The sequence below is a fragment of the Numenius arquata genome, chromosome 6, assembly GCF_964106895.1.
Source record: "Numenius arquata chromosome 6, bNumArq3.hap1.1, whole genome shotgun sequence".
NCBI lineage: Eukaryota > Metazoa > Chordata > Aves > Charadriiformes > Scolopacidae > Numenius > Numenius arquata.
The window spans coordinates 1,605,223-1,618,184 of NC_133581.1; the positions used below are offsets into that span (position 1 = coordinate 1,605,223).

At 57.9% G+C, this 12,962-nt stretch overlaps 1 protein-coding gene across 1 annotated transcript; it reads left to right on the forward strand.

Annotated features, from left to right (window-relative positions):
- Window positions 1-687: 687 nt before the first annotated feature.
- On the forward strand, window positions 688-11,042 carry LOC141465660 (aldehyde dehydrogenase family 3 member B1-like). Its single transcript, XM_074149216.1, has 10 exons — window positions 688-955; window positions 1,130-1,292; window positions 4,093-4,203; window positions 4,758-4,878; window positions 5,008-5,093; window positions 5,314-5,395; window positions 5,984-6,370; window positions 6,609-6,775; window positions 6,966-7,065; window positions 10,048-11,042. The coding sequence occupies exons 1-10, from the start codon at window positions 861-863 to the stop codon at window positions 10,239-10,241; spliced, it is 1,506 nt and encodes a 501-aa protein (XP_074005317.1). The 5' UTR covers window positions 688-860; the 3' UTR covers window positions 10,242-11,042.
- The last annotated feature ends 1,920 nt before the right edge of the window (window positions 11,043-12,962 follow it).

Sequence of the window (12,962 nt, forward strand, 5' to 3'; positions counted from 1 at the left end):
CTGTGACACCCTCAGCCACGCCGTTGAAGGTTGTGTCCCCCCTCCATCACCCCGTGCCCGGTGGCTGTGACACCCTCAGCCACGCCGTTGAGGGTTGTGTCCCCCCTCCATCACCCCGTGCCCGGTGGCTGTGACACCCTCAGCCATGCTGTTGGGGGTTGTGTCCCCGCCTTCCATCACCCTGGTGGCTGTGACACCCTCAGCCATGCTGTGGGGGGTTGTGTCCCCCCTTCTGTCGCCCCGTGCCCGTGACACCCTCAGCCACACCGCTGGGGGGTTGTGTCCCCCGTTTTGTCACCCCCTGCCCGGTGGCTGTGACAGTGTGACACCCTCAGCCACGCTGTGGGGGGGTTGTGTGTCCCCCCTTCTGTCATCCCGTTACCGTGACACCCTCAGCCACACCGTTGGGCGGTTGTGTCCTCCCTTTTGTCACCCCCTGCCCGGTGGCTGTGACAGTGTGACACCCTCAGCCACACCGTGTGTGTGTGTGTGTGTGTGTGTGTGTCCCCTTCCTTCACCCCCTGCCTGGCTGCGTGACAGCGCGGTGCCCGGGGGGGGGGCTGGATTCGGGGTGCGTTTTGCATCCCAAGTGGTTTGGGCTGGAGCGGAGCCAGCGGTGACGTGTGACAGGGGCCGGGCAGCCAAGGGGACCGAACAGGAAGCCGGCAGCCTCCCTCCTCCGCAGCAGCGGGCTGCAGCTGGTGGCTCCCTGCCTGCACCCCTGCCTGCACCCCTGCCTGCACCCCTGCCAGCCCCACGGGCAGGGTCCTGGCCGCCCTCCTCCCCGAGGCCACCTCCTCCGAGTTAAGGCACCCTTGGATTCCTTGGAGACCGGTGGCAGCCTCTTCCCGCAGCCTGGAATGCAGCAGCCCCCCGGCAGCGGGGCCAGGAAAGCCCCCGAGGAGGATGATGATGGTGGTGGTGGGAAGTGGAGCGTGGACGGCGACGCCGCCAGGTGAGAGTCGTGTGGCCGGGAGAGGAGGGGGTCCGGACGCCCTGCCCTGTCCCCAGGGCTGTGGGTGTGACGCTGGGACGATGTGGGGCTCCTCAACGGGAGGGCGAGGGGTTGGGACGGGGACAGGGTCCCTCTGATGGGGACAGGGTCCCTCTGATGTCCCCGTCCCTGCAGCGAGAACCCCTACGCGGAGCTGGTGACCCGCCTGAGGGCAACCTGGCTCTCGGGGAAGACGCGACCCATGGAATTCCGGGTGGCCCAACTGGAAGCCCTGGGACGCTTCTTGGACGAGAAGAAGCAGGAAATCCTGGAGGCCACCGCCTTGGACATGGGCAAGGTGAGGGGGGGGCAGGGGGGGCTGGGAACAGGGAGACACAGAAGCTGGAGGGGCCGAGGGGCTGCCCAGGGCCCTGCCGGCTCCTGGTGTCATGCAGAGGGTTGAGGTGATGCCCCAACAGAGGAGCTTTGTCACCGTCCCCACCGTGGCCTCAGGGCCAGGGGACGTGGGTGGAAGCAGCGAAAGCAAAACCCAGCTGGAGCTTGTCCCATCCCATCTCCTCCAGAGCTCGTTCCTGCCCCCGGGGTGGGCAGAGGGGGGGCTGTGAGGAGCGTCCAGGTGTAATTAGTCATTCTCAAACCCGTCAGCCTCAGTTCTTCTGGCCAGGTCCATCCCTGGCTCCTGTCACCCTTCTCCGTGTGCTCCCTGCCTTGGGTTTTCCACCAAATGTCCCCTCCTCTCTCTGGGTGCTCACGCAGGTCCAGCTCGGAGACAGGACACCCCCGGCTTTGCATCGTCCCCTCCCTCTCTGCTTCTTCCCTCACACCTACATCAGGGTCACCAAGAGCAGAGGCAGAGCAGACCCGTCCCCTGCATCTCCGTAAGTCCCCAAAGAGACTTCTCCCCTCAGGAGATGTCCCCTTCCAGCCCCACCAGCCCCATAGTTCCCCCTTGGTCGAGCTCATCTGCCCACAACCAGAGCCTCACGCAGGAGTCATCATCTTTTCTTCTCCATCCTAGTTGAGAACTTCCCTTTGGGCACCTTCCCCATCCCTACTGCCCTCCAGATTGAGGGGATCCACATATTTTCCCTATTTTTAAGCAGCCAGATCCAGTGCCGAGAGGAGACCCAGGGAATCCCTCATCCCGCTAGGGAGAGGTGTCCTGCGTTTCACCCCATTCCCCATCAGCTCCTCCACCCTTGGGTGCTCCTCCTCTCCCTGTGGTAGCCTGGGCCGTGGCTGGTGGCCATTGGCGTGAAGGTCTTGCCCATCTGACCTTCCGCATGAGATAAGAAAACCAGCGGTGGCTCCCAAGGGCCAAATCCCAGGTGGAAGCCTCTGCCGAGGAGCCCAAGACAACGCAGTGCAAAATTTGGGATCTCACATCTTGGTTAGTCCAAAACCGAACTATTTCACAATAGCACAGTCAGGAATTTATTATTTTTTCTTTAATTCCGTGGTTTCCTCTTCACCTGCCCACCCCAAGCCCGGGCCGGCAGCACCTCTCTGAGGGTTGTCCCCAAGCCCCCGGTGATAACTAGGGCTTAACGAACCCCCACAGCTCGTTCATGGACCCGGGGATGGAGCATTGCGTTGAGACCACGGGTGCGTCCAGCCCAGGCTCACTGGAGGACGCTCAGAAACAGGCCAAATACACACGATACTCCCGAATATTTGTTGGAAGCCAAGGGAGCTGCCTCCCCATCCATGGTGAGAGCCCTGTGAGGGCTCCACACTCGCTGCCGTGACACTGGGGGTGGCCCTGGGCCACCCGGCAAGGTGAGCTGCCCCGTCATGATGCTTCCGTGACTCCCGGGAAAAGGAAAAATGAGATCCCCGAACATCTACTGCTGCTCCTGTCCCCGGAGAGCGATTTGTGCTCCCACACGAGGCCGTCAGAGCATCCTCCTGCCTGTGGTTCGCCCAGTTTCTTCTTGGGGACACGCTGGACACCTCCTGTGACACGTTCCATGGGCGCTGGGTCTCTGCTTCTTCTTTTCTTCTACTCTATGGTGAGGTACCAGGCTTGGTCTGTGCTGGTGTCACCTCGGAAAAACCCCCGCGGGGCTCAGCTCCTGCCTGGGCTGCATCCCCTGCCACCAGCCCACCCAAAGCCACCCCACTGGCCCCAATGGCCACCGCAGCGGGCTGGTAGCCGTCATCAGGGTTGGCCATGCTTCCTCATCTGCCTGAGGTTCCCTTTTCCTTGGAAGAGGGCGTCCAACTGGTGCTATCTGCTTTCTCTCTGCCTGGAGGGGCAGCCCAGCTTCCCCCTTGATCCTGCTTCTCCTCGTGACATCATGCTGAGCCACACGCCGGCCCTGCTCCCAAATTCCTCCACTTTTTGGGTTTCCTCTCCCAGTGACCACCCAACCTCTGGGAACCTTTGTTTCCTGCTCTCCCCCTGTCCTAGGCTCGGTGGTGGATCTCCTCCCCATTTTCCCAGCTCACCCCGTCTAAAAACCCTGCACCAACAGGCTCCAAAATGGGAATAACTCCCTTTTCTCCCACATTTCCTCCCAAATCTTAACACCTGGGTGGTGGAGATCCCCCAGGAACCGCTGGGTTTATCCTACGATCCTGCCACTTCCCCACCGGGCCCCGTCCACCTCACCTTCCACCGTACTCCTGGGTGAGAAACCCAACTGTAAGGACAAACATTGAGGTGTCTCCCATGGATGGAAGGTGAGGAGATGCTGGTAGAGCCGGACCACAGCATGGGTGTTGTCCCCATGCTGGTGAGAAGTCCGTGGTGGGAAAATCAACGGAGGCTTGGCGGGGGGATTTGCACCCAGATCTCTTCTGGGCTTTTATTTATGGGGCCAAATCCTTGCAGATTCCTGCCTGAGTTACTCTCAAAGAGGACTCAAACGCCAGACCAGCCTTTTCTTCCCCCCAAAAAACCACCACCACTGCCTTCACAGACCCCTCTTCTCCCCAAATACTTAATTTTCATGAACCCCAAGTGAGCCCCCTCCCCAGGGCGGGCTGTGCTGGGCAGCTGGGGGGTGAGAGCAAAGTGTGGGTCCACCACGGGACGTGAAGGGTCCTCAGATCCCGGGTAAAATAATACTCATGGGAGGGAGAAGAGCTGCAGGACAGGCCGAGCTGACACGCGGGGTCCTCTGTGTCCCCAGCCCCGCTTCGAAGCTGAATTCTCCGAGATCCTCCTCTGTAAGAACGAGCTCCATGAGACGCTGAACAACCTGTCCCACTGGATGAAGGACGAGCACGTGGTCAAGAACACGGTACAGGGGGAGATGGGAGAACCGTAGAATCATGGAATTGTCCAGGTTGGAAGGGACCTTTCAGATCACTGAGTCCAACCATCAACCCAACGCTGCCCAAACCACCACTGACCCACGTCCCTCAGCACCATGTCTGCCTGGCTTTTAGATGCCTCCAGGGATGGAGACTCCATCACTTCCCTTTGGAGTTCCAGTGTTTGAGAACCCTTTTAGTGCAGAAATTTTTCCCAATATCCATCCTAAACCTCCCCTGGCGCAACTTGAGGCCGTTTCCTCTTGTCCCATTGCCTGTTCCTTGGGAGAAGAGATCGACCCCCCCTGGCTACACCCTCCTTTCAGGGAGTTGTAGAGAGCGAGAAGGTCTCCCCTCAGCCTCCTTTTCTCCAGGCTGAACACCCCCAGCTCCCTCAGCCGCTCCTCACAGGACATGTTCTCCAGACCCCTCACCAGATGAGGGAAAGGATCGGGGGAAGGACCAGGGCAGAGGTGGGTGGGATGTGGGCATGGAGATGGTGGTGCAACAAAGCACTCTTGATGTGGTGGGTGTCCTGCAGGCGACCCGGTTGGACTCGGCCTTCATCCGCAAGGACCCCTATGGGGTGGTGCTCATCATCGCGCCCTGGAACTACCCCATCAACCTCGTCCTGGTGCCCCTCATCGGGGCCATCGCTGCCGGTGGGAGCCCAACCTGTCCCCTGGCCCAGTGCCAGACACCGTAGAGGGCACCTTGTCCCCAGGCCAGGGTGCCAGAAGGGCTGGCTGTCACCGTGTCACTGCTCTGACGTCCTATTGATCTCCCTTTAGGTAACTGTGTCATCGTCAAACCCTCGGAGATGACCAAGAACTCCGAGAGGCTGGTGGCTGAAGCGCTGCCCAGTTACCTGGACAAAGTAAGAAGCTCTCCCTGTCCTTGTCCTTGTCCCTGCCCCACAGCCATGGTGTTCCCAACCCTACCTTGCCCACACCATCCCCACACTATCCACAGTCTCAGGTTCCTCCTTCCTCCATGGTGTCCACACACCCGGCAGCCTGGGATGGTCTTGGTGGGGACAGGGACAGAGTGGCCTGGGCAGATGGTGATGGGATGGAACCCTTCCTCTTATCTTGCAGGACTGCTTTGCCGTGGTGACCGCTGGCGTGCAGGAGACCACCAGGCTGCTGGAGAACAAATTTGACTACATCTTCTACACTGGTACGTCTGGTGGGCCAGAGCAAAAACCATGGAGGTTTTTGTGGAATGAGGAAGGGGGTTTCCTACTGGAGATCGCACTGTGGCTCATCCAACGTGAGATGATGGGCAGCTGCCTGCAAGCAGGACTCCTTCCCTGCCCTCTGAGCAGGCAGGGGAGGGGATGGGGAATGTGGCGTCAGGGTCTGTTGGAGGATCTGCCACCAAAGTGTCTGAGGAACTAATAACCATAACTGGGTTTTGTCCTGGCTGAGCTGGGGGAGGTCACGGTTGAGCTGGAGAAGGTGCTGGAGGAGCTGGAGGAGTGGGACTTATAGAATCATTTTGGTTGGAAGAGACCTTTCAGATCATCAAGTCCAACCATCAACCCAACACTGCCAGAGCCACCACTAAACCACGTCCCTCAGCTCCACATCTACAGCTCTTTTAAACGCCTCCAGGGATGGTGATTCCACCACATCCCTGGGCAGCCTCTTCCAATGCTTGACCTGACATGTCTTCCCTGGCCTTGGCTCCTCATAAGGCTGAGGCCATGAGATGGGCTGTGGCCGGTGGGATCCTCACCATGACCCATCTTTTCCTGTCCTACAGGCAGCCCCTCTGTGGGGAGGATCGTCATGATGGCGGCTGCCAAGCACCTCACGCCGGTGACGCTGGAGTTGGGGGGCAAGAACCCCTGCTACGTGTCTGACACCTGCGACGTGCAGATCGTGGCCCAGCGGGTGGCCTGGGGACGTTTCTTCAACGCGGGACAGACCTGCATCGCCCCCGACTACGTCCTCTGCAGCACGGAGATGCAGGAGAAGCTGCTGGTGGCCCTGAGCAAAGTCGTCAATGATTTTTATGGCTCCAACCCTCAGGAGTCCCCCAACTTTGGCCGCATCATGGGGGACAAGCAGTTCCGGCGGCTGCAGGAGCTGCTGTGCAGCGGGCAAGTGGTCATCGGAGGAGAGACGGACGAGGCCCAGCGCTACGTCGGTGAGGGCATGGACTTCGCAGAAGTCTTCATCCTTGCACAGAGTGGGCTTGAATTTTGGAGAGGGTCTCCCAACCTGGCGGGGGGGGAGGTTTCTGGATGGAAGTGGCCTTGAGGGAAGGTTTGCAGGGGGAATCGGGGAGCTTGGCGAGGTGTCCTGGCTTAAAGGAGGAATGGGACTTGAGGAGAGGACCAAGGTGTCACCTCCAACCTCTGTGCTTGGGGTTTCTTTCTCCGCAGCTCCCACGGTGCTGGTGGACGTGGAGCCCTCAGACCCTATCATGCAGGAGGAGATCTTCGGCCCCATCCTGCCCATTATCACTGTGGCCAACGTGGATGAAGCCATTGACTTCATCAATAGCCGCGAGCGGCCGCTGGTTGTGTATGCTTTCTCCTCCAACAGCAAGGTAGAACCCACAGGCTGCCTGAAGCCAGGGCTACGCTTGCCCTGAGCTCCTTGACAGGTGTTCTCAGCCATGTTCATGCTCCAAAAATCTTCTTTAGGGCAGGCAGCCCTGGCTGTGGGGGAGGGATTGCAGCTGGAGGTGTGGGAACAGGGCGCAAGATGCACCTCCATCTCCTTTGCTTCCCTCCCAGGTGGTCAACCAGGTCCTGGAGAGGACCAGCAGTGGTGGCTTCTGCGGCAACGACACCCTGATGCACGTGACGTTGACCTCGCTGCCCTTCGGTGGCATCGGTAGGTCCAAAGCCCTCAATCTACTTGCCCCCTGGGCCAGTGTGATCCTCCCCACAGTGCCCGAGCTGTGCTGACCATGGGGAGGAAGGCTCTGAGGGGAGATGGAGCACCCAAACCTGAGCCCTCATGTCCTGAGGTCTCAGTGGTCTGTGGGGAAATCCTTCTGCACCAGATGGAATCCCACCAGAAGCCCTTGGCTTCACTGAACCATGGCTGAGCTCTCGGGCTTTGCAGCCCTGTGTCTGCTGGACACGTGTTGAGCACTGTGAGGTTTCTTCTCTCCGTGTTGGCCATCCCAACCACAGCGTTCCCTGGGGATGTGGAAACATCTTGCTCCAAAGGCAGGAAATTTTGAATGTGGCCACCACAGAAACGTCTCTAGACCTTCCTTTCCACGTGCAGTACCTCTGGAGGGTGCCAGCAGCCAGCCTGTCCCCATCCCACTGCCATGTAGGAGAAAACATGGAAATTGTCATTTATCCATGGTTTTCAGGAACTCAGAATTTCAGTTTTTCGTGGATCTCCATTTCAGACTCCCAAATGTAGACACGTTCCCTTGTATAAACTCCCAAAGACCTATATTGCATAAACCTGTTGAGGAGTCAAGAGTAGGGGACGTAGATGAGGGTCAAAAACTCAAGAAGCCCTTGCCATCGTCCCATCTCAGAACCTGCAAATCACCCGAGGGTGCTGTTTTTAAGGCAAATTGATTTACACGTGCCATTTTGCACGGCCCTTCCTGCTGCTTCACACAAAGCCTTTGCAAACCAGCAGACCCTGAGAAAGGTCTACATTTTGCTCTGAACCTTTCGCTGAGGTTTCCCGCTGGAGAAGGGCAGCTGAGGAGGCTGTGGCTCCACTTCCTGCAGGGTGGGAATCTTCTCCCTATCTACAGAGGTCACCAGCAAGAATTCCCAGAGACGTGAAGGAAGGAAGGAAGGAAGGAAGGAAGGAAGGAAGGAAGGAAGGAAGGAAGGAAGGAAGGAAGGAAGGAAGGAAGGAAGGAAATTAAGGCCACCCAGGGAAGTGGTTGAGTCACCACCCCTGGAGGTACTTAAAAGCCGTGTAGATGTGGTGTTGAGGGAGGAGTGGACTTGGCAGCGTTGGGTTTAGAGCTGGACGCCATGATCTTCAAAGGTCTTTTCCAACCTTTTCCAACGCCTCTGATGTCAGCTCCAAGTCGTGACATCTCCTGTCTCAGATGATGTGTGTGATTCTGAGCTCCCATGGGATGTTCTCTATCCAGAGCATCAGCTGGAAAACCATCCTGTTGTTATTTTGAAGACCTCGGAACACAGCTGTGTCTGGTTCTGCATCCTCCCACCACAACCCCAGGCAGATGCATGAGTAGGAACAGGGCAAGCGTGCACCATATTCCTTCCTGAAAGCCTTCCAGCTTCCATCCCTTCCTGGTTCAGATGATTTGCTAAGCCAGAAGGGTCCCAGGTGTCCGGCAAAAGGTGCTGGACTCCATACATTCCAGGCTCTCCTTGAATCCAGGGAAACCTTTAGTCACTACGATACCCCCATGACACGGCATTTCACGGCTCACGGGCAGAAATAGCACTTTGGGGCTGTATTTCTTCTGGATGTTGACTTGGGCTGAAAAAAACACCATGTCCAGAAAGTGCTTCTCTCTCCCCCGGGAGAGGAAGGAGCGATGGAGGCACCCACTTTTGATCAGACGATTTCCACAACCATGGAAAACTGGCTCCTGTCCTCCACCCGAGACTCAGTTGGCCAAGAGGCATCCAGTGACCTCCGTTCATCCCGGGGCTGCTGACGCCATGAGATACCAAACATTGACTCATCAACTTGACCTGGACTTCAATTTTATCAGGAAAACCGACCGGCTGGAGCTGACTGGCAGAATTTTATCACATCGGTTATCAGCCCAGGGATGGATTTCCTTATTTTCTGCCAGCTCCTGGCCAGCTTTCCCCTCCCAACAGTCATTTCACCCATCCTCGGAGATAGGTCACATCCTCACCAAAGCCCCCTCCACGATCTCCCTTCTCCACTCCTGGAGTCTTGCTAGTGGTGGGGCTGGAGCCAGGATGGAGGGGACATGTTTTGGAGGGGTGTCCCTGGGGTAGGGATGCTCCGACGGTGGGAACATCTCGTTGCTGCTGCCCTCTCCAGCACCACACCCTCAGTGATGCCCTTCCCAGTAGCTTGGCTGAGATTTTGCCATCAAAAATAGGTGGGTTTTCTGTTGGTTTTTTTTTTTTTTTTTAATCGCTAAGGTTTTCAGATTCAGAGCAAAAAGAAAACAGGAACTTGAGAGGGGATGCAGGAAGCACCTGCGAAAGAAGAGTTAAAGATATAAAAACAAAACTATTTTTTTTCTTTAAGGAGCGTTTTAGGTGCTTAAGCATCCGTGGAAGACGGGGACACATCTCCCAGTGTCCTCAAGGGCACCCGTTAAACAAGGTGGAGCTGTTTCAGGGTGGGTTAAAGCACCGCTTCCTCCCCGGAGGGTGAGGGTTGGAGGCTCTCGCTGCCTCTTCTCTGCCACGATGCCTTTCCTGGTCCCCTCCCTCCCTCCTGTTGGGAAGATGACGTTTTGCGAAACTCTCATTCTATCCACATTTTTCTCGAGCCGCGTTCAACGTGGTGAGCTTTGCACCGGGGCCACACTTGTTACCTGAAATGGTGACATCCCGACTGATGAGAGGGTTGTTGGGAACTTTTCCTCCTCCCAACCCAGTCTTCCTCCTCCAAACATCCCTCAATCCCCATTTGGGTGTCCGTCTAGGCCACTTCCATGGTCTTCTTTAGATCATTTTCTGGGGAAACTTGGCCATGGCCAACTTTTTCCACCAACCTTGGTGTTAGAAAGCAGCTGGATGAAGACATGGTGCTGTCCACGGACACAAAGAGTCTCCATCGCTTTGTTTTGGGCTCGTTGGCTCCAAAACGGTGGGTAAGTGATGGCCAGATCCTGCCACCAACCGGGGGGACTTGTGCTGTGTGTTGCAGGGAGCAGCGGGCTGGGGATGTACCATGGCAAGTTCACCTTTGACACCTTCAGCCACCACCGGGGCTGCCTGCACCGCAACATGGGCCTGGAGGTCTTCAATGCCCTGCGTTACCCACCCTACAGCCAGCAGAAGCTGGGGATGGTCCGGGCTGCCTCAGAGGTGAAGCGCAAAGGTGCCTGCACCCTGCTCTGAGGGTCTCCTGCCACCCGTCATGGTGACCACATGCAATGAAAGGTGGTTCCTTGCAACTGGTGGCCTCCCGTGTGCTTCCCTTCAGCCTCTCTGCCTGCCCCACACGTCTGCTGTGCCCCACATCTCCCCAGGCAGGTCCCACAGCCACCTTGATGGCTTGATGCGTTCCACCCACACTGGGTGCCATCAGCCTCCTGCTCCATCACTGCTGGCCCCACCACAGCAGAGGGGTGGAAGGGCTCCGGAGTGATGCTGGTGGTCACCTCCCACCTTGGGGACCTTCCCCTGAGAAGGTCCACACCAACGTTGTCCTCCCAAATCCTTGAGCTGGGATGATCCCAGTTTCCTCTGCCCCACGCCCTCCCATATCTCTCATGGGATCTCACAATCTCCTCAGCAATCCAAAAGAGACCTTGGAGCAAGCACAAACCAGGAGGAGAGGGACAGGTAAGGTGCCAGCAGGGACAGGAGGTCTTCTCCTGCAGCATTTTTGGGGTGTGCTGTCCTCCGGAGCCCCTCTCTCCTCTGTCCTGGTTGCTTTGGCTCCATCCTGGTGGGTTTCTGGCCTCTGTTGCTCCATCCCCGCTTCTCCTCCTCTCCTCCAGCCCCACTACCGCCACCCTGTGCTTCAAAACTGGAGAAACCAAGTCAAACCCAGCCTGCTGCTTCTCAAGAACAAAAACCTGTTGGACATGTCCCACCTAGCGTGGTGCACCATCCCTGGGGAGCAGAGGGACATGTCAGCATGCTCTATCACCAGCTTGGGGGCCTGGCTGTGGTAGGGAAAGGGTTCCCCCACCTGCTGCAGGGGCAGAAGGGAATGGGGTGGCTTTGTCCATAGAGCAGCTCCCTCTGGCTGCAGAGGAACAGGATGGATTTGCTCTGGGGAAGCCCTCGCTGAGAGCAATTTGGGGCCCTTGGTTCCATCTCCACATCCGGAGCCGTGTCCGCATCGTGCCGTGTCTGGTGTAGCCAGACACATATCTTGAGATACCAAATCCATGTCTTCAACCACAACCTTCTACTGCTGGCTTGGGGTGGCCTGGGGCCAGGCAGGGTGCTGTGACACGGGTAGGACACCAGAGGTGTGGCTGTCCCACTTGTCCATGCAACTGCAAAGCCAAAGGGTGTCTGCCCCAGAAGAGACTGTCATGTCTCTGCGCTGGTGAGACTGGTGGAGCTGGTGGTGCCTCCAGCTCTGGAGCTCTCAGCTCAGAGGCCGTTAGACACGGGCAACCACAGATCTCCTCAAACCCAGCAAGCACGGTGAGGAGAATGCTTTCGGTTTTGGGAGCAGGAAGCCACACGGAGCAGAGTCACGGACTTGTGTTTTTAAGACACTGAGAGCTCGTGTTCCCATTAAGCCCCCCACATCCTGAGCTGCATCCCCAGCAGGGTGAGGGGGGGGGATTCTGTCCCAGGGGAGACCCCCCCCCCCAGTGCTGCCTCCAGCTCTGGGGCCACCAACAGCAGAAGGACATGGAGCTGTTGGAGCGGGGCCAGAGGAGGCCACGGAGATGCTGGGAGGGCTGGAGCCCCTCTGCTGGGAGGACAGGCTGAGAGAGTTGGGGGGGTTCAGCCTGGAGAAGAGAAGGCTCCGGGGAGACCTTGGAGCCCCTTCCAGTCCCTCAAGGGGCTCCAGGAAAGCTGGGGAGGGACTCTGGATGAGGGAGGGGAGCCCTAGGAGGAGGGGGAAGGGTTTGACACTGAAAGAGGGGAGATGGAGATGAGATGTGGGGAAGAACTTCTTTGCTGTGAGGGTGGTGAGAGCCTGGCCCAGGTTGCCCAGAGAAGCTGTGGCTGCCCCATCCCTGGAGGGATTCAAGGCCAGGTTGGAGGGGGCTTGGAGCAACCTGATCTGGTGGGAGGTGTCCCCCCATTGTGGAACTGGATGATCTTTAAGGTCCCTTCCAAACCAAACCATTCTATAGTCTTGCTATAGCTGCCAGGAGACTCTGCACTGACCCCTGTGAGGACAACCATCATGGAGTGGCCATGATGACCTCCTCTGTGTCCCGAGCTGCCATTTGAAGCCAGGGGTCTCCAAGATCTCCGTTTGCAGGAGTGAACTCAACGACACGCTCAACAATGTGAGCACCTGGACAGGGACAAGCACATGGAGAAGAACTGGGTACAGGGCGGTGACTGGCCAGGGACATGTGAGGTGGGACTCAGGTGTCCCTCACACCATCCTTCCATGGCAGGCGACACAGCTAGACTCAGCCTTCATCCACAAGCACCCACTGTCAAGAGATATTCGTTATTTAGCTTAAATAAGTAAGTTTTAATCGGAATAAATTACTTTGGGTTACAGTACAATGTGGTTTATGCTCTTTGCTGAGCTTTACTTCACAGGAGGAGGGCCCAAAGCAGGGCTGGGGGGTCCCACAGGACACGGTTGGTGACCACCAGCCAGGCAGCCCGGGCTCGGCTCTCTCCCCACAGCCCCCCTGGTGCCAGAGGACGTGCAGCAGGACAACCCCATCACGGAGGAGGAGATCTTCAGGCCTATCCTCACCATCATCACCTTCACTAACGCCCAGGAGCCAGCCCTCCACGTCTTCTCCTCCTGCAAGAAGGTGCGGAGCTGGGGGGGGGGGGGAGCGGCATCCCCCTCAGCCTGAGTCCCATCCTGGGCCTGGACAGCCACAGCCACAGCGGGGGCTGCTCCTTCGGCCTTGTCCCTGGTCACGGATGGAGAGAGCCCCCATGTCCCCCCCC

Bases quoted from the DNA above. Each gene is read 5' to 3' on its own strand.
- LOC141465660 (XM_074149216.1), top strand. From the start codon at position 861: ATGCAGCAGCCCCCCGGCAGCGGGGCCAGGAAAGCCCCCGAGGAGGAT. The intron at 4,879-5,007 runs GTGGGAGCCCAA...ATCTCCCTTTAG, and splicing joins CATCGGGGCCATCGCTGCCG to GTAACTGTGTCATCGTCAAA. The intron at 5,396-5,983 runs GTACGTCTGGTG...CCTGTCCTACAG, and splicing joins TGACTACATCTTCTACACTG to GCAGCCCCTCTGTGGGGAGG.